We start from the raw sequence: 20,484 nt of genomic DNA on the forward strand, positions 1-20,484 counted from the left end.
GTAGACTCAGTTTCCTAAAAGAAGAGGAGAAAATTCCAAATGCTTTCATCCCAGTTCAAGTATCCACCAGGGCAGGGAACTGTGGAAGTTACGGTGGGATCTCAGATGACATTCTCTGGAAAGAAAACTTAATAGAGTGCAAGTATGAAATGCTCAGGCCAGAGCAGCTGTGCCCTCTGCAAGGGCTTGGCCAGTGCTTGCACCTCTCCCTCGCCTGTGCTGGGTAAAGAAGGGCAGAGAGGGGGAAATCAGGGGTCTGCTGGAGGAGCCCCTCTGCTTTGGAAGCCTTTGGCACCTCCGTGAGATATTTAAATGACAGACAGACATATAGGGATCTGTAAATACTCATTTGGTGCCAACTAAACCACAAAGAAGATACAGCATTTGTGGTCCAAGGAAGTTTAAATATTTGTGGTCAAACTTAAAATTCGACATAAAACTCTCATCTGCAATGGAAGGCAGCCAGGAACTGCATGGAGAACGTATAAGCTGTGTAAACTTACAGAAATGGCTTCCCAGCCAGCTCTGCCAGCACCAGCAGAATATTCCAGCTCTTGCCTCTCTGCCTGAAGCAGAGGTGACACAGGAAGGGCAAGAGGTAGATGGTGCAGGCTGGGCAGGTGGGGCTATCAGGGTGAGTTCTGGTCTGCACCTTTGTGCTATTTTTATATTGTAGATTGCCAGCCCCGCTTCCCCGTTCCTGTGTTGTCGTGCTTTTCCTTCCACCACCCAACCTCCCACTGTCACAGCACTCTGTGACACTGGTGCTCTGTCCTGTGGGACAGGAATCTCTGAGTTACTCGGTGGGTGAAATCCTGGGGCAGTTTCTCATTGTCTCCATGGGGAATCCTTGGGAAAGAGTTTGTGCTGCTGGTAAATCTTCAGGGTTTCCTCCTTGTGAGCCCCCAGCAGGGCCAGCTCCCTCCTGCCGCTGCTCCAGAGACACATTCCGGAGCAGGGAGGGTGCCAGATAACCACAGCAGTGTCCCCACAGCACGGGGCAGCCTGGACTGGGCTCCTGCCCTTTTTTTCCCCTCCACATGTCCTGCAGAAAGGGCTCTGTCTCAGGGCACTGTCGCAAGAGCACCCTGAGATTTGCAATCGAGATGTTGGATTGAACATTCATCAGCCGCATTTCCCGAATTCCAGGAGAGACAGATCCCAGTCCTGGCACAGCAACACAGTCTCTGGTCACCAGGGTGGCCCCACAAGCAGATGTACCCAAAAAAAGCCCGGGGTGGAGAGGTGTGGGGGTGGCCCTGCCTTGTCCCCAACGCCAGCGTCCTCTGGAGTGGTGGCCTCAGAGGAAGGGCAGCGTGCGGCTGCTGAGAGCAGAGCGGTCGCCTTTCCCTTACTAAGCAATCCTCCCTTCCTCCACCAAAGAGCCTGCTAACCACTTTCTTATCTGTCTGAACTCTGCAAAACAATCTCTGGCAAGGCAGGCATCCTCCGAAATGGCAGAGGAAATAAATTCCCCCAGTTCTCGAAAAGGAAAAGACTGGAGGCTCCTGCCGCAGGGAGAGCAGCCCATGCCCTGTGAAAGCTGTCAGTGGTGCCATGTTGGCTTTGCTGAGGATAAGGAGCTTGCCTTCCTCCTTCCCCAGTCTGGGACCAGGGGTTAGGGGCAGGATTTCAGGGATTTGTCTTCCCGGGTTTGTGTTCCAGTGGGATTTGCAAGGGAGAAGCAGAGTGGGCTCCTTTGGACTTGGCTTTACTCATGGCCTGACCTTTTCTCTTTCTTTCCTTGGTAAGTTTGGGGATGTGCTGGGAGCTGGGCTGGGAGACAGGAAGGCACTGAGGTGGCTGTAACAGGGAGTCCCTGTGTGTAAGTCACTGTTTCTCCAGGAGTCATCTGCCTCTTTCACAGCTGTGATTTTTCAGCCCCTCGTTCACATGACAGACAATTTAAATGTGTGGTCCTGGGCTCAAGGCTTCACCTTGAGGAGCAGAAATGCCCTGGAGATGTCACTGCTGTGAGGATCAGCACATGTGGTCATGGTGGATGGAAGCAAATTCTTTCTCCAGTGAAAATTCCTGCAAAAATTCCTGCAGTGTCTTACTGGAGGCACCATTTTGCTCTGTGGAGGAGCCCACAGCCCTTGCTGAGCTGTTGGCACCAATGCCTGAGGACACGAGGAGAATCAGACCAGATGAAACATCTGGTCACAAACCAGATGAAACATCTCCATTACTCACTGGAAGCTTCCTGTATCCCATCATCTTCTCTGGGACTGCTCTGGTGGGGGCAAAATTAAGCAAGCTGAAGAGCCACCTCCTGCCTATGAGGTGTCAGATGCAGCCTGGAGCCAACTGCTCTGGGCTGCAAATGCTGCTGCTCTCTGGATCTGACAATGAAGTTCTTTAGCACATTTAACAGGTGAGTAAGACATTAGGGCAAGTCTTTCCAAGCATCAGTGAAAGCCAAAAGCTTGGTTTGGAATCCAGCAGGAACTTTCCTCTCCAGGCTGTGTAGCTCCAGGGAAGGAGTTGGTCCTGGGCTGTGTCAGCTCTCCAGGCCATCCTGGGCACAGGAGCTTTAGGTGGATCTGGTTTTTCATCTGGAACATCTGCTTTGGCTTTGGTGTGACTCTTCCACAAAATTAACTAAAGGTTCCTGCAGGACCCTCAGAGGTATTTTGGCTCCAAGCCCCAGAGCTGCTCACAGCTTCCCCCATGTCACTGAGTGTCACCCTGATGTCCTGCAGCTGCCAGCAGTGACAGGTACCAGAACCTTGGCAGTAATCTGTGCAGGCTACTCAGGGCTTCTTCTGGTCTCTGACCCCAAAAACTGGGTGACTCAGCTCAGATCCATCACTTTGCACCTTTATGTCACCCATGTGTATTCTCTGCATCACTGACTGCATTGGATGAGGCAAGCCCAGCAAGCCCTGGGGATGGTGGGCAGCTGGCTCCCTTTCCATGCTGCTTTCCAGCTTTAAAGGCCAGTCCTGGCTGAGCTGTGTGGCCTTTAAAGCTGGAAAGACGGAGGTGTTTGCCAGGCCAGAGCACATCTGCTGTGATGACTCGTCTGAGACTGTGTGCCCCAGTGCAGAGGCTGGAGCTGTGCCTGAGTGAGGCTCAGCATGCTGGGAGAGAGTTTGGGATAAGACATGGCCACATTCTCTCTTTGGAGAGTGGTTCTTCAGCTGTGCCCATGGGGAAGAGCAACTGGAGTGGTTCTTCTGGACTTCTCTGTCTTCCTTGGGTGTTTTCTCATGCTCCTCTCTGTGACGGAGCATCTGGCACGGATGTGGCAGATCCTTTCCCCAGATGTGCTCTCTGGTTGGTGCACAGGATCCAGCAGTGAGATCCATCCAAGCCAGAGGTGCCTTGGTTTGGTGCCTGCTGCAGCCACAGTTGCTCTCTCAGGTCACACACAGCATTGCAGGCACATGGGAACCACGTCCCCCGAACCTGCTTGTGGGATTAGTCAAAATTAAAAGTTTCTCTGAGAGACCTGTGCCTGGAGGCAGCCCTCAGCTGCCGAAACCAGGGTTACACCCAGCTGTGAGTGCCTCTGCCCAGCTGGGATGGACACCTTGGGCCTCCTACCCAGAAACCAAACCCCTCCAAGCTGTGTTTGGGGCTGGGCAGAGCAAGGGGGGGCTCCTCGGGTGGGGAACGAGCCCAGGGGAGCTGGGCTGTGATGAGTCCAGCGTTGAACCCAGCCCAGCTTCTGTGCAAGCCTGTGAGATTAAAACACAGAAGGGATGAGACCAAAGGAGGCAGGCGCTTTCCTTTGTGCTCCTCCTCCGAGCTGGCTCCCCGGAGATGGGAGGAGGCAGCCCAGGGCACAGGGAGGCACTGAGCCATGGCCTGCCTGGATGTTTTGCAGGGTCAGTGCAAACGTTTCAGCTGGGCAGGGCAGTCGCTGCGTGGTTTAGATTGTTTGGGGCTCGCTTGGTTTCAGCATCGTTCAGCTACTTCAGTTAAGACATGTTTAAAATGATGTGGCAAAAACAGTGTTATCCCCACTCTGGATCGTGCTGGAGCTTGGCTCTGAGTCCCTGTCCTATCCCGTTCCCATCTCCCAATCTGGGATGGGATCTCTCCATGCTATGACTCAAACTTCTCATGTCCTTTTCCCCTTCTGAATCCAGCTGTCAGGATGTGCTGGTGTCTCCCCCTCGCTCACAGGAATGCAGAGCCAGCAATGGCAGCCTGTCCTCTGAGCAATCACTTCTCCAGAGCTGCTGCCTCCTGTTTCCTTGTGAAGTCGCAGGTTTTGCCGAGGGAGAAGCTGCCAGGATCCGTGCACACACCTCCAGCAGCAGTGGGCATTGCCAGAGGGCATGGGGCAGCTCTCTCCGGGCCATGTCCCCCCGGGATGTGGCAGGTCCCCGCGGCTGAGCAGGGCTCTCCTGGCCAGCTGGCTGGGCTGCCGGAGGCTCTTTGGACTAGCTGAAGGAATCTGCATTCCTGCCTCCCAGTTGTTTGCTCTTTAGGACGCTGTGTAAAATTAACAAGTTGTAAAAGTTGATTGAAGGCGGCGGAGGGTGTGACAGCGATTTTGGGAGCAGCGGGAGAGCGGCGTGCGGAGCAGCGGGGCCGGCCCGGGGGCAGAGGCGCGGCCCCGCCGGCTCCGGGCGCTGCGCTGTCCCGAAGCGAGAGCCGGGCTGGTTTCTGGTGGTGTCACCAGCACCAGGTGCAGGTGTCCCCTCAGGCACGGAGCTCACAGCTCGCAGAGCAAGCCCTTCCCTGCCCTTAAATCTTCTGGAGGACATGTGGTGCTGTGGTGTGGGAGTCCCATGCCCTGCACAGTGCTCAGGGAAGCTTTTCCCTTCTGCCTGTTTTATCAGTGGGGGGAAATGCAGCATAGAGGGGATCAGCTTCATTAGATCTGGGAAGCCCTGCTTTGAGTGGGGAACCTCACTGCTGCAGGAGGTGACTCTCGTGAGGTCCTGGTGGCACTGGCACTGCAGAGTGGCTTTGAAAGCACAACAGCTGGTACAGTTAATGCTGCAGCCCTGTGGGTCTCAACAGGCAGTTAGTGTGTGTTAATGTGTGTCCCGCTGTGTCTTACTCAATGATCAGTATGTTAATGTGTGACCCATGAATTAGCAGTTGGCTAATGAGCCTCGGCAGCGTGGCCAAGCAGCCGCCAGCCCCCAGTGGGTGGCTGGTGCTGGAGCTGGTGGTGAGCCTGTGTGATGGAGCGGGAGATTGGGAATGCCTCTCCTCCAGCCCCGATGAGATCGGGGCTGCTGCAGCCGAAGCCGCCTCAGTCCCACGCCTGGCCCGCAGCCACGTGTCCCCGAGAGGCACCGCGGTGGCGAGGGGCTCTGGGGTGGCGCTGGGGAACTGAGCCCGGGTCACGGACGGGGGCACCAGACCACTTCAGCAATTCTCGTTTTCGGTTTTCCTTTGAGAGCGGCTGCGTTCGTGTCAGGCCTATTTTCATACCCAGCAGTGACTCGGAGCCAGGCTTTCGGTTCCTGCTGTCACCCTGCACAGAGGGGGAAGGGCTCTATTCCCCGCTGGGGCTGAGGTGTGTGCTGCCACATCACCAGAAGCATCCCCACCGTGTCATTCCACGCTGCCATTCCTTTGGGAAGGTCGGGCACAGCTCCTGGGGTCCCCGCCACGCCCCGCTGGCATTGCCACGTGCGCCGGGAGCACCGTCGCGGTTATCCCGGTGCTGCCACTCACATTTCCACCCCGAAACAGGAAGTTTCTGCCCCGGGCGGGTTGCTCGGCGGCACGCAAGGTCCCTGTCCACCGTTCCAGAGAGCCCTGGGTGCCAGTCACGGGTCACTTCTTTCCCAGCCTGGCTGCCGGCAGCCCGGGGCTCTGCCGCGTCCTCCCCGGGCAGGGCTGCACGTGACGGGGATGTGCAGAGCATTTGCTCCTTCCCTGTTTTTCATTCATGTGGGCTGGAAAAATGTGTTCATGAGACGAGTTGCTGTGGCATTATGTCATGGGCCTTTTGGTTGGGCTCTTTTCCCCCCAGCAGATGAGCTGGATTTAAGCATGTGCTGTGTTGGCTTGGCAGGAAATCTGGTGTTTCCTACTGGTTTCTTCTTTAGGGGAGGAAGGAGTGATCCCACCTGCCCTTGTCCCCAGCCCCAGCCAAGGGTGAAGGGAGCTCTTCTGCCTTTTGCTCAATCATTCCTGATCCAGGAGGCTCAGATTTAAGCCTTTGTGGAGCAATGGCTGCACTGCAGCTGTGCCAGCACTCAGCCCCTCCTGAAAACCTCATGGATGTCGCTTTTATTTCTAGAGGTGTCTTGAGAAATCCCTCAGGAATGGGGTCAGGATGGGGCACCCATCTCTTCCCCACCTATACAGGCAGTTCCTGCATGCCCTTCCCCACTCCTGCTGTTCTTGGCCACATCCTGGCATCCTCTGGCACCTGGCTGGTGGTGATGGGCACTCTGCTTGCCCAGCAGCCTGGGCACAACAGAACTGCAGATACCCAGACTGGAAAATCCCTGGGCAGAAGTTACCCCGTGTGAGTCAGGCTGGGTCTCCGTGGCATTAGCCCATGGAGCTGGGGGTGAAGCCAGTACTGAGGTTTCCACCACTTCCCTCAGCTGCAGCTCAGAGCTCTCAGGAACTCTCAGGAGGGATGTTTCCCATGACAGCCATTCCCACTTCGCTCATGTTCTCTTTCCTTTGGACTTTCCCCTGTACACAATCGTTCCTAAAGGAGGGCCAGGAGGTTGGGAATGTTCCTGTGGTGACACTTGCAGGGATTGCTCCTGGCTGGATGTCACAAGCAGTAAAAGGCTGTCCTGGGAAGGAGGGTGCCCAACAGCTCCTGGAGCTGCTGAGCTGGTGTCACCTTGTCCTTTGCTCACCTCGGTACCATAGGACACATTTTATAGCTGCAGAATCAGTGGTTATGAATCTGTTGGTCCTCAAAATACTAATTCCTGTGATCACCCTGCTCACATCACCTCCCTGCAGCAGCAGCTGCCTCTGTGGGGAGGACAGGGCTTGTCCTGCCGTGCAGGTACAGGGGGACAGGAGGATTTCAGGGGGACACCTACCAGGTGTGGGTGCACAAGGGTGCCTCGCTCGGGCAGTAGCCAAGGTGGAAGGTTGGAGGTCAGAGGAGGGTCAGGTTTTTGACACGCACAGCTGAGACACGCCGGTTAAAATTAGCCTCAGAGAGGAAACTGGCAGTGCTGTGGAAGAGCAGAAGTTTCCTCTCACGGCAGCCTGGTGCAGCAGGGCCAGTGCCACTGCCAGCCCTGGCTCACCCAGGCACGGCCCCATCGGGGACAAGCTGTGTCCACCACACCAGCACCAGGCCTGGCATCACATGGTGTGTGTCCCTGGCTGTGAGGCACCTGGCCCTCTCCCCAGCTTCAGAATCCCAGTCCTGGCAGCCTTCAGAGACCTTTTGGGATGGGGGTGTCTGAGACTGCTTTGGTCTATGAGCACAGCAAACCCAGGGTGGTTTGGGGGCAGGGGAAACTCAGGCGTCAGCACAGACTTTGTGTCCGTAGCGTGTAGCACTTTTAATCTGGTTTGCTGACTTTCTCCCTATAAATCTGCAGCTCCCTGGGGGTGACACCAGTCAGCAGGAAGCACCAGGGGAGAGCTGTGCAGGTGCAGAGCCCTGCTGCAAGGGGACAAGGGCTGAGCCAAGGCCAGGCGTGGCAGAGGTGCCGGCTGAGGCTGTGCCGCGTGGGACAGGGCTGCGGAGGCACCGGGCTCCCATGCTCTGGAAACTCCATTTGAGAGCCTCATAAATTGGATAATTACCCAAGCTATTGAGTTTCCTTCAGGCCAGATCCGTCCCAGCCTCCCCAGCAGGGCTTCCCAGTTGGTCTGTGAGATGGGCCTGTGGGACGGGGTCGGGCTGGAGGTGAGATGGGGCTCAGGTTTTCACAAATGCCCCCACCCTCTCACTCTCACACCTGCATCCCTCCACAGCTTTTAGGGGGGAAATCCAGCAACGAAGCCAAGAGGAAGCAGAGGGATAGGCCACATCATTGATCTCTCATGGTTCAGCAGGATTTTCCCCCACTTGCTGGGGCTGGCTGTGCCCTGGGAGTCCTGCAGCCCTGGAGTGCTCAGCGGAGGCAGGACAGGGTCGATGCTGAATGTCCTGACTTTGCCTGCCTCCTTTTCCCTGGGGACTAGGAAGCAAGGCAAACCCCTTCCAGCCATGTTTAGGAGAGGGGCACCCCTCACATCCCTGTGGTGCTGCCTGCATCCCACTGGGTCTTCTATCCCCAACATTTCCCCCTGGTCGTTACTCATCCGCTCCCCTTTGCACTGACTTTGTTTTCCTTTCCCTCTCCCCAACCCCCTCGTCCTCACCCCGTAGGTTATTGCAGCCGACTGCAAGAGGGTCACAGTTCTGAAGTATTTCCTGGAAGCCCTTTGTGGACAAGAAGAGCCTTTGCTGGCATTCAAGGGTGGAAAATATGTGTCAGTGGCACCCGTCCCAGACGCCATGGGAAAGGAAATGGGAAGCCAAGAGGGAAAACAACTGGAAGATCAGGTACCGTGCGGGAAGAGCGCGCCTCGGTGAAGGAAGAATCACCCCTGTGGGGCCCAGCCTCTGCCTGCCCTGCAGCTCCCGCTATTTATAGCTGGCCTAGCTGCATGTGCATTTTATGGGGGGAGGCAGGGGGGGCAAATGGTGCACAGCCCTTGTCTCCTGAGTGTGCTTCGCTCGTGCCCTTTCCTGCCAGCCCGGCCCGCCCGCCTCTATCTCGCGCGCCGCTATGAGTTCCAGATGCTGCTTTTCATACCCAGGGTGGGGGCAGCTTTAATAACGAGCAGCACCACGGCCCCGGGAGAGGAGGTGGGCGAGGGGGTGTCAGGGTTCAGCTTCAGGATCAAGTTTATAGCCGTGGAGCTCGTTGAGCAGAGGCCTGAGCTCCAGCCTCCAGCACACGTACAGGAAGAGCTGACATTGGCGCCCCGTCCCTCCCCTGCCTCTCACATCCTGATGTGATTAAGGAATTCAACTCTTGTTTTTCTGCCCTTGCTTGTTCCTGTAGGCCTTGCTTCACTCCAGGCTCCGTGTGTGTGTTTAAGGGCCCTGCCAGCTGCTCTGCAGGTTGACTCCTTTCTTCTGTTTAATCTTGCAGTTGGAAAGGCCAGGGAAACAGGAGAGAGGAGCAGAGGCGTTGGGAACGGGAGGCTGGGTGGCCTGGTGCTGCCCAGGCTCACTCTGCCTCCCCTCCCTGTGCTGGGGCCGGGCATTCAGAGCCACAGGGATGTCACCCTGAGCAGGGACAGCACCTCCTCTCTGTCCTATGGGAACTGAAAGTCAGAAAGCTCAGAGAAGCCCAGAGCAGTGCTGTACTCAGCACCCTCCTTGTCCCAGCTAAGCAGGGCACAGCAAATCCCCAGGCAAGAGTTGTCTCTGGAAGGTGGGAGACCTGGATCTTTGTGCTATTCTGGAGAAGGTGCTGGAGGTTTTCAAGCTGGCATGTGGGATATGGGAGGGTGTTTAGGTTCTTCCCAGTGTCATGACAGGGATGGTCCTGTTCTTCAGAAGGCTTCTTTTGTTGTCTCAGTCCCTCCAGTTCCTGCTGTGAACAGGCACAGTACCAGGATAGCTCCCTCCTGCCCCGTCCCCACAGTCTCTGCTCAGCTGTGGGAATCTCTCCATGAGCTCGTTGTGCAACCCTGGAGCTTCCCTCTTGAGCTCTGATCTCAAGGGAGCTTGCAGCTCACCAGGGTGACCACCAGCACTGTGGGGTAACCAGGTCCTGACCCCCCCCAGCAGATCTGCATCAGACAGAGGCTTGTCCCTGAGGCTCTGGTGTCACACTCTCCCTCTGGCAGCATCCCCCCATGCCCTGTGGTCCAGGCTGTCCCAGCAGAGGGAAGTGAGCCTGAGGGCTCCCATCTTCCTCGTTCCCATGGCTAAAAGGTCACAGGGAGAGGAAAGAAGGTGGTTCTGTGGCCTGGGTGAAATGATTGAGTGCACGACTGTGCAGCACTGGGGTTGTTCTAAATTAAGACCACGAGTCCCTTCTGCTGACACGTGTCGTGGCAGCCTGCACAGGGCAGGGAGTGGAGCCCTGCTCTTATCCCTCTCTGCAGGATCTGGCTCTTGCAGCCCTCTAGGGGCTCAGAGCAGGTTTTTCTGGACAGATGCCACCTGGAAATTCTACCCAGCCCCATCACAACCCTTGGATTTTGTGCAGAGAAGGGAGGATGGGTAGTGGCATCGCTTGGGAAGGCCACCCATGGTCACTGGGGAGCAAGGTTGGCTGCATGAGGTGAGGGGTCTGCAGGCAGCAGTGGAGAGTTGGGCTCCTGGGCAGCACATGTGGGACACATGTTGAGGAACAGGGAGTTGCAGGCTCCCCTTTGGGTGTGGAATGACTGGGAGAGCAGCAAAGCTTGGGCAGAAGATGGTTGTGAGTGATGGCCAGTTAGACACCAGCCACCACCTCTGATCCTCCTGCATCCCAGAGATTTGGGTACGTGGGGAAAGGCCAGTGTGGCCTCCACCTAAGGTGGGAACAGCCTGGCTCCTTCTGGGGTCTCCAGTTCAGGGACTGCAGGCATACTGGGAATGGTCTGCAGAACTGGTGGGGAAGGGTCTCTAGGAGAGGAGGAAGATGCAGTGTGGTCTGGATGTGCTGGTGTGGACAGGAGGTTGGAGAACCAGGGACCCTTGAATTCAGCAAAGACAAGGTTCCTGGACAGCAGGAGCATGGCAAAGGCTAACTAGGAGTAGGGTGGAAATGTTAACAGAGGAAGTCATTAACTGTTGAAATGAGTGACCTTGAGACACAGTGGATGCTCCATCACGTGGAGTTTTAAAACCAAGATTTTGAACATCTCCTTCTGCAACATCTGTTCCAGACCAGCTGGAAGTTTTTGGGTGGGTGAGGAATCTCTCTGGCCTTCTCAGAGGTCAGAATGGAGAAGGGCACCTGAGTTAGTGGAGGGATCTGAGGTTCCTGTCAGGATGAGCAGCCCGTGTGCCCTGTGGGATGAGGCAGCAGTGTTAGAGCAGCCTTCTACTGCCCTGGTGCAGGGAGGTTGGAAGAAGCAGCCTGGACAGGGATGTGCAGCCTGAGCAGCCAGGCAAAGCAGAGAGACAGGGAAATACCATGATTTCACAGAACTGGAGGCAATAAAACATCAGTGACTCACCCAAGGCTGTGGGAAGAGTTTCCCAAGGTGAGGAAGAGGGTGTGATTTTAGAACAGAGCATAAAGCTGGGCTGCCCCTGCCCAGCCTGGTCTCTGCCTTTCCTGCCCATTATCTCCTGTCTCACCTTGTCATTTCCTGAAGGTTTACTATTTATTTGGCTTCTTTTGGATGTTTAGAAATAGTCAGTCACCCATCAGCAAGGGGTGATGCACTGCCTGACAGGGATTTGTCTGCTGGCAAAGGAAGAGCAGAAGGAGAATGATCCCTGCCACCAGCATCCCTTACAGTGACTGCCCTCCTGTTTTTCTCTCTTTCTGCATTTCCTGGACAAGAAGGAGGATGATGTGAGGATTGAGGCCTATGAAGATGACTCTGAGACTGAAGGCAGTGGAGGAGAGATGGACATCAAGGAGCTCAGAGCCAAAAAGCAAGCTCTGGCCAGGAAAGTGGCTGAGCAGCAGCGCCGTCAAGACAAGATTCAGGTAGGATGGGCTGGTCCCACCTTGCTGTGCCAGTGGTGCACAGCTGTTTTCCTACCACGCTTCAAAGGCCTCTTGGGATGTCCTGTGGCACCTTCACCTTCCTGGGTGTAATGCCACGTGCTGCCTGTGTGAAACCCAGCAGCAAACAGCTTTGGCCCTTTGGAAGGTCCAAATCTGGCTTGCTGTCCCCACCCTGGGTAAGAAATGAGGGTTCCTGCCCTCACAGAACTTGAAATGAATGTTTTGGGGACCCACTTGAAGCCAGACACAGCTTCCCTATGGAGCTGCCAGCACACCCAGGAGTGGCAGGGCAGTGCTTTGGCTGCCGGCTGTAGTGCAGTGTGTGCCAGGCAGCGAGCTGTGCCCCAAGGCAGTGTCTCCTCTGTGTGTGTGCCAGTGAGCTGTGCCCCCACCCAGGGCAGAGGCTCCGTGACAGCCAGATTTGGTGAGAAATCAGCCTTCCTGTGCAACGGGGCACAGGCAGACAAGGGAGAGGGTGGGACGTGAACGGCAGAGTTCATGCAGGAGCCAGCGGCGGAAAAATAGTCTGTGAAAGGCTGCTGCAGCCAGAAGGTTGCCATCGTTATGGGGACAAACAGACGGGATGCAGGTGATCCTGGCCTGGCCCTGGCCTGATGAGAGCGTGTTTCCCAGTGGGAGCTGGTGAAGTAGACTGGTTGAACTGGGAGCAGATGCACCCTGTTGCTTTAAGAGCAATCTCACATGCATGGATGGCTGTTGGCTGCCTCCTCGCTCGCAACCCCTCTTCCTCCAGCCTCACGGCCCAGATGAGGATTTCTCAGCAGAGGAAAAATTCTCCCTGGCTCCCCTCCCCCTCACCTCCGCCCTCTCTAATGCCCAGGGCCCTTCACTTCCATAATTCTTCATTTTCCAGCCTTGAACGTAAGCCAGACACATCTGTCTGGCCATATGCGTGAACTCTGCAGTGTGTGCCGAGGTGGTTGTAAAACAGGGCTGCTGAAGGCCCTACTGGGAGAGCCTGCACATGTGTACCCTCGGGCTACTGGCGCCGGGCCCAGAACCACTGCGCTTCGCTTTTCCAAACCCACCCCAACCTTTGCAGATTTCGCCTTTTTTCTCTTCCCCCCCCCCCCCTTTTTTTTTTTCATTTGAATTCGGAGCAATCCATATCAAGGCGAAGGTAGAAGTCTGTGAGCTGGGAGGGAGGGAGGGGCCGCCCCCACAAGCGAGTCCATTATTGTTGGCAGGTACCTGGGTCACGTTAATACGAGGAGGAAGAAAGCAGCAACCAAACGAGTGAGAGATTGGAGAGATGGGCTGTAAATTAAAGCGGCCTGAAGCCTCCCAGCCTCCCATGGTTGTTAAGCGGGAGGTGTAAGTAAATTCCCCACTTCCCAGTGCCTTGTACAGACACAGCAAACAGGAACTGCACATGTTCGGGGAGGGCAGCGCCGCAGCTGCGCCGGGGCCCCCCGGGATGGCCGCTGCCCATTCTGCAGGGACGGTGGGGGCTGCCTGATGCTGTCAGGGGCTTTCTCCCCCCGGCCTGCTCCTCCCTTCCTCCTCAGCCGTGCTGGGGCCGATGCTCGCAGGCAGAGAGAGGTCAGAATGAGGGTGTGGGCAGCTTCAGGGGCTGCACAGCTGAGAGCTGAGGTGCACTTGGAGTCTGAAGGCGCGGGGTGGAGGAGAGGTCCTTGGGGCTTCGATAAAGTCATCCAGGCCGTAGCTGGCTGGGAATGGCCTGGAGCAGAACATGTGTGCTTGCCCCAGTGCTCTCCCTGCCCGGGTACTGACCACGCAGCTGGAGCAGCAGAGGAGCTCGGGTGGAAAATGCTGCCGGGGGAGGCCAGGTTGGAGCCAGATCAGCATCCACCCCCTCCACTTTCCCTCTTAACCTGTGATCCTTGGCTTTTCTGCTCTTCCCAACAGATTTAGTGTTTCGTTGGAGATGGGGACCTTTTCCCTTCCCTGTTACAGCCTCTCATTCACTGCCCACCTAGGGAATGTCAGCTGCTCTCCAAGTCACCCTTTCATTTTTCTGGGGACAAGCCACAGCTCCATCTGAGTCCAGCAGATGTGGCTCCTGGCTCAGCATGCAGGACTCAGCTCACCCCACAGCAGTGGGGACTCGGGTCCAGGTGCTGTGGCTGCCTCCTGTGGAATCTGTGATGGTGTGTGCAGTCCCCCAGGGTGCAAAGCCTTCATCTCTTGGCTGTGTGGTTTCTTTCTGTGCCCAAAGAGAGTGCGGTGTCACAGCCTCTCCTGGGACTTGCCGAGTTGTACTTCTCATGGATCAAGTCACTGCCTTCTCCCCTGCAGGTTTTCCTGCCTTTGGCCTGCTCCCCGATCTCTGGCAGCCCAGCTGTGCTGCTGATTGACACCTTGAGGGGGATTTGAGCTTCACTGCTGTCCCTGTCCCTGCAGGACTATGGCTTGAGCTGCTGGGGAAGCACAGATTCAGGCAGGATAAATGAAAAATGGGGTGGATCTCAGCCAGCGCCAGCTTTAGAGGGAACTCAGCTCAGCTCCATTCCCCTACACAAGCACAGACCCCAAAACCATTGCTCTGAGAGGAAAGATAGACCAGAGCAGGGTCAGGTTTCTTGTGCCCCTGGTCAGCTCTAGATGGCAAAGCAGCTCCCTGGCTCCACTGCCAGCCTGCCCCTGCCCTCACCACATTCCCACGCTGGGACAGAGCTGCTGACAGCAGGGATGCCTCAGCACAAGGTGAAAAACCAGGCACGCCTCAGGTGTTTAGAGGGAGGAGAGACCAGGCAGGCAGGTGGACGAGAAGAGGTGGCAGCAACACTGCTGGGACAGGCAGCTCTCTCAGACAGGGCTGTCCCCAAGCCACAGCATGTCCTGCTGCTTGGCCAGCCCTTGGTCCATGCTGTTCAGCGTCCCCTGTCCTTTGTGCCGCCGCTGCGCGCTGGGAGCGGTCGAGTTTCCTGACCGGTTGAAAACATCCCACCTGAAACATAACAGGCTCTTCCTCTGGATGCTGCTATTGTTTTGCTCAGCATTACAGAAGCAGCTCAACTGGGGCGGCCAATTATGACATGTCTTCCCAAAATAGCCTCCCTCCTGTCCCTTCTGAGCCCACGGAACGGCCGCCCCCTTAAGATGCAGCCGCTCCTTTGTGGCGGTAGTGTGAGTAAGTGGCTAAATTTAGCCGTGTCCCATTCACGCTCTCCCTCCCCGCAGGAACAATGCCGCGGGCGCACACGCACAGCACCTGCCTGGAGCGGGTGCCTGCTGCCTGCGGAAGGCGCACACCCACCCACGGCGGCTCCGCCACGGCGGCGGCCCCGGTGTGCTACCAGGCACGGGGCACGTTTACTCCCGAGGAAGACGCTGGGGACGAGCCTTGGGAGGAGGAAGCCCTGGAGCAGAGAGGCTTGGAGGAGGCATTGTTCTCGGCCCTGGAAAATCCGATCCCCGCGGAGAGCGCGGGGTTGGAAGGGGCAGCGGCGCCGGCTTTGGCCGCGGTTGGGGAGAGGGTGGTGGCGGGACAGAGGTGGTGGCAGGATGGTGCTGGCCCTTCCGTCCCGGCTGAGCGGCGTGACCCCGTGTGACCTGTCGCTTGTCTCGTCGGCCTCTCTGCCATCCTGGCACCACGGGCAGAGGAGTTCTGGGGTCCGTGTGCGGAGCTCCAGGGTCCTCGTGGAGCCTTCTCCTTTTCTGTGCTGGTGGTGGAGAGGCTCAGTTCGCTCCCCTGTCGCTCTGCACAAAGTCCTGGCTTTTGGGGGACCCGTCCGTGCCCCCGCTGGAAGCCTTCACCCGGGCATCGGCTTCCGGGGAATTCCCCAGGTGATCCCAGCTGATGGATGAGCTGGGAATTTGGGACTGCGTGTGCAGGAGTGTCTGATCTCAGTGCTGCCACCAGCTGGGGCAGCCGGGGGAGCCACCTCCGGCTCCGGCCCAGCTCCCGGGAGAAGCCCCCGTGGCCGGACAGAGGGACGGGGAGGGGGCTGCGGGTGGCAGCAGCGCTGACACGGCAGCTACGGGTGCAGGAGGCGAGGGGGATGGAGCTGGCAGCCCGGGAGAGGGCAAGGAGCCCCTGGTCTCAGAGGTCCGCTGCCACGTCCAGCACTGTGGGGTCACCCTGCCACTGAGTTGAGCCAAGCCGAGCCTATTTGTTTAACCCAAATAAGCCAAAGCTAAAATGCGGCTGTCCCAAAACACTTGGGCCAGGGCGAGGCTGTACCTCTGCTGTTCCATCCACCCTGGTTTCCAAACCCCTCCTCCCAGCAGGACACACAGGCCACCATCTCCCTCTCCTTGTTTTAGGGACACTGAGGCACCGTGGGACCAGCAGCTCGCTTCTGGCAGCCCTAAAAGCACAGAAGCTGAGTCCCAGACGTGGACATCCCAATCCACACCCGCGTGCCCCCCTTCCTCCCCGCGGGACCGTGCCCCACTGACCGGCAGAAGGGTTAAGGCAGAACTGGCCTCCCCGGTTCTGCCGCACATGGGCTCCCTTTCATCTCTGGCGTGGGGCCAGCCAGCGTCCGCATGAATCACAGGCCACTCCTCTCTCCCCCAAACCCCTTGGCCGGAGGCTTCTGCAGCCTTTTACTCACACAAACAAAAATAAATCTCGCTGCCGGCCTCTGAACTCTGCAAAGGCGAGTTTCCCTCTGGCTCCCCGAGCGGCCCGGAGCTGTGCGCGGGGACTTGGCACGCTCCCCGCCGACCTCGCTCTTTCACTCCCGGCGCATCCTGTGTCCTTCTCTCACCGGGCGGCCCGCAGAGCGGAATGGGACGTGACGGCCGGCACAGGCCTTGCTGGAGGCTGCCAGGAATCGGCCGGGTACGGCCCGCCAGGGCAAATGCCACACACGAGGGTACTGCCCTCCCCGCCGCCACCCCCGGCCCCGGGGCTGGGTGAGCGGCTCTGCAGGTCCCGCTGACACTGCTGAGGTCACCTGCACGGGCTGGGGTGAGTCACAGGCTCAGGAGCTGTATTGGGGTGCAGGCAGGGGTCCCCTCCTGCCACCAGCTCTTGTTCACATAGGACTGTCACTGTTTGGTGGAGACTGTGTGGTTTCACCCCCACTTCCTTGCAACTTCAGGGCCATTGAGCTCTATGGCAGCCCCACAAGGGACTTGCCACTCTCTGAATCTCTGCTGGGGCCCCTTGTCTATCTCCCCAAGGCAGGTGGAGCAGGCTCCAGTGTCTCCCAGGGACAAGCAGCTCCTCCCACACCCCAAAACCCTGTGGAGACACCCCAGCTGCTGTTCTCCTTTGTGGTGAGGGGGCAGCAGCAGCTCCGTGCTGGGGCTGGTTCCAGGTTGTCCCTGATTGTAGCAGTTCCTGTGCCACCAGTGAGTGCCAAGGCAGAGCACAGGCAGGGATGGCATCTAGCACGTGCCTGGTACAGAGCTGCAGCCTGGGGACACTGGTGTGTCCTCTGTGATGGGGATGGCATGTCCTCCTGCTGGCATGCAGCAGACAGGACCTGACATGCCCCCTGCTCTGCCCGCCTCCCCTAAGGGTTTGTGGGAGCCACATCCCCGGGACCAGCACTGCCAGAAGGAGGGGGGAGGCACGTGGTGAGGTTCTGCTTGCTGCCTTGCCTGGAGACACTTGTGGGAGGTGGCAGCATCAAGCCGCCTTGATTTAAAGCCAGATGACAACACTTGGAAATGAATTAAAAACCACTTCTTTCCATGGCCACTGCTGGCCCATGCAGCTCGTTGTTCCAGTGCGCCTCCAAGGGTTTGGCATGACTGAGGGAGGGTTGGGATCCTCACTGTGGGCAGGGGGAGCTCCCCATACCATTGGGCAGGACAGGGTTGGTGGTCACCATGTGTGCCCAGGGCACATCTGGTGGGTCCAAGGCTGGTCTCAGAAGGGTTTGCATGGTGAATGTGTTCCACAGCAGCTCTGCTGTGCTCCATGGGTGACCGGTTCCTATTAGAGGCAACAAACATCAGCGAGTCCAGGGAAGCTATTTTTAAGCAGAGGAAGCACTAGAATAGCATCCTGAGTTTTTTAAGCCTGTGGCTTACTGAAGAGCCCCAGTCCTTCGAGAGCCTCGAAAGTCATACGTGAGCTCTGGGGTCCCGTTTTGGCAGCTGGCTTGGGCCAGAGGTCCAGGTGCAGCCCAGAGGGCAGCCAGCAAGCCCCAGCAGACCCTCCCCCTGTGAGTGTGAGCACCTCTGGTCTCTGTGGGTGTGAAGGGCTCGACCAAGGACAGTGCTGTGAGTGTTCAGGGCTGGAACCCACCTGGTTTCCCAGCTGGATGGAGTCGGAAAAGGCAAGGCATGTGCAGGAGGTGGTAGGACAGTGAAGGAGATATTCAGCTAAGGATCCCTACCCCACAGACCTCTGGCTGCCTGCTTGAGGTCCCTGTGTTAGGAGGCTGTTGGCAAGACTTATGCATCCCAAACTGGTTTATTTTGTCTCTTGTCACCTTGACCTATTTCCATGTGAAGCCCCAGAACCACTTTCCTCCCTCCCCCTTGGCACCAGTGTAGATGATCCTGGCAACTGCCAGTCCCACAAATAGGACAATTCCCAAAATACCTCAGTGTTCAAGGCCGGTGCCAGTTCTCCCAAAGCCTGGGCAGGGCTGTTTTTCTAGGAGGATGTTTTTTCTTGGAGGCTTTTGCCATCCTGCTCACATGTGTACTGTGGGCCTGCAAGAACTGGTGTTTGGAGTGTGCAGGTGGGATGGATGCAGCCTCCTCCCAGTCCCCTTCCCTTGGATCTGTACGTGCCAGCCAGGCTTATCTTCTGCTCTCAGGATCCATGGATCATAGGACTGACATCCTCCTTACTCACCATGTGTCCTTCCTTCTCCTCCAGGCCGTGCTGAAAGACCAGAGCCAAATGAGGCAGATGGAGCTGGAGATCAGACCTGTCTTTCTGGTCCCAGACACCAATGGTTTCATCGACCACCTCGGCAGTTTGGTCACGCTGCTGGACTGCAGGAAGTTCATCCTGGTGGTGCCCCTGATCGGTGAGTAGGGCCAGTGCTGCGCTGGGGGCTCCCCCTCTCCCCTGGTGTGGTCTGTCCCTCCAGGCTGGCTCCCTCTCTCCGTGCCCCACGTGCCCTCAGTGCCTGTGTGGTCTGGAGCTGGTCAGCTTGTGCCGTGGGACTGGACTTCATCCTGCCCTGTCTCATCCCAGTCATTGTTGGCATTCCTTCAGCCCCTGTCACCCTGCTCCCTCCCTGCCAGCCTTCTGCCCACAGCACTCAGCAAACTCCTCCCGGTGCTGCGTTTGGGGGTACCAGGGGCTGGCAGTAAGCAGATGGGTGTTAAACGGGATTTGGAGGGAATTTCGAAGGGAGCAAGGAGGAGGAATTGTTAAACAATCAGAGCAGATAGCTTATCCCAGCTGAGCTGGGGCTTAGGCAGGCTGAGCAAATGGCCGGCCTGTGTCCCAGCGTCTCGGAGCTGCTCAAGCCCAGCCCTTCTTTTTCTCCTTATAAAGCTCGCAGTAAAACAGCAAGCTGGTTCCCGTTATTGGTAAACACTCACCCTGGCAGATAACGGCTGTGCTGCTGGGTGGTCTCCCGGGGTGGCGGAGCCCTGGGCCCGTGCCTTTGCTCTGGCTGTTTGATCGCGCTCCGGGCTGGAGGTGCCGCTCCTCCTGCCGGTGCCACTGCGGCGCCTGGCACGCCCCGGTGCCAGCCTGGCACTCCCGGGATCCCCAGGAGAGGCTGGGGCAGGAGTGGGGCTGAGCGTTGCAGAGCCCACACCCCATCCACAGCCCCTGGAGGCCGGGACCAGCTGGGCTCTGTGGGTGTCAGGCAGTGAGGTGGCACAGGTGCACCCCATGGCATGTGGGGGTGCTGCCCTCCGAGCCATTGTGGGGGTTCCTTCTCAGCTCCTGGGGTCCAGCAGACAGCTCTGCCTGTCCCAGAGCCAACATCCAGCTGCTGCCCTTTCCCGCAGGCTGAGCAGCCCAGCTCAGGAGGGATTCTTGGGGCTGGCACCCCTGGGTGGGGAGAGCAGGGCTGGATGCCATCCCAGCTCAGCACAGGAGCTGCCAAGTTCCTCCGTGGCTTGGCACTGCAGAAGCCAAGGGAAGGCAGTCAGCAGCACCAGCAGAGCCTGGGAAGCCCTGGGGGCTGTGGGGCATGTTAGCACCTGGGAGAGCTGGGACCTGCCCTGGAGCCATGGCTTTGCCTCCTGGTGCACTCCTGTGGTTGCTGGGAGGCTTCTCCATCCAACCCCAGCCAGAGGCAGCAGGAGAGCTGAAAACTCTGGTCCTCCCCCTGTCCAAGATACTGCTGCCCTCAACCTGCAAAAGGAGCCTGACCTGTGCTGCCACAGGCACGACTGAGCACTTTAGTGCCCTCCTGTCCTGCTGCCTCGTCATATGGGGACAGAGTAACTCATCTCCCACTGCTGCCACAAGCCCCCCAGCAGCACCCCAAAGCCATCCACTCCCTGTCCATGTGCAGCTTGGCCACGTTCCCCCTCATCCCCCAGGACAGCCATCATTAAGGGCAGGAGGAAGCCATCCCCTGGGCCTGTCGCTGCTGGGGACAGAGGCCTTGGTGCCATGTCCCATGGGCAGACTGGAGAGAGGCCCAGTGCCCTTCCCCCGGCACCGCTCCCTGCTCTTCCCGGGGATGCAGCAAGGGGTTAAGCGCTTGGCTTCTCGTTGGGTTTGTTTCTCTTGCTCTTTAACCTGCTCCGTGCTCCTTGAGCCTGACCCCGCCATGGAGAAGCCAGGCCTGGTGCAGAAGCACAAACAAGCCTCCCCTTTGAAGCCTGTTTAGCTTGGAAGCAGGAAGGCGGATTTCGGGAGGGAATACCAGCTTTTCCTGTTTGATGTTCCGTTCTTGAACGGCTCCCCCCACCCCGGGCCCAGCCGTGCATTGTGTGGAAATGGCAGCATCAGGTCGGTAGCAAGAAGAGTCTCCAGCCAGGGAAGAGCAAAGCAGCTCCACGCAGATTTAATTGGAATACCCAGACA

At 57.8% G+C, this 20,484-nt stretch overlaps 1 protein-coding gene across 2 annotated transcripts in view; it reads left to right on the top strand.

Annotated features, from left to right (window-relative positions):
* SMG6 (SMG6 nonsense mediated mRNA decay factor) overlaps positions 1-20,484 on the top strand; it is a 105,778-nt gene that overhangs the window by 79,963 nt on the left and 5,331 nt on the right. The window contains exons 14-16 of one of the 2 annotated variants that reach the window (XM_084219136.1): positions 8,282-8,458; positions 11,418-11,564; positions 18,361-18,514. In XM_084219136.1, the coding sequence (XP_084075262.1) occupies positions 8,282-8,458; positions 11,418-11,564; positions 18,361-18,514 (478 nt within the window). Of the gene's footprint in view, positions 1-8,281; positions 8,459-11,414; positions 11,565-18,360; positions 18,515-20,484 lie in introns of both variants that reach the window. The other variant, XM_084219137.1, reaches the window with a different exon arrangement.

The sequence above is a fragment of the Fringilla coelebs genome (assembly GCF_963513975.1).
Source record: "Fringilla coelebs genome assembly, chromosome: 20".
NCBI lineage: Eukaryota > Metazoa > Chordata > Aves > Passeriformes > Fringillidae > Fringilla > Fringilla coelebs.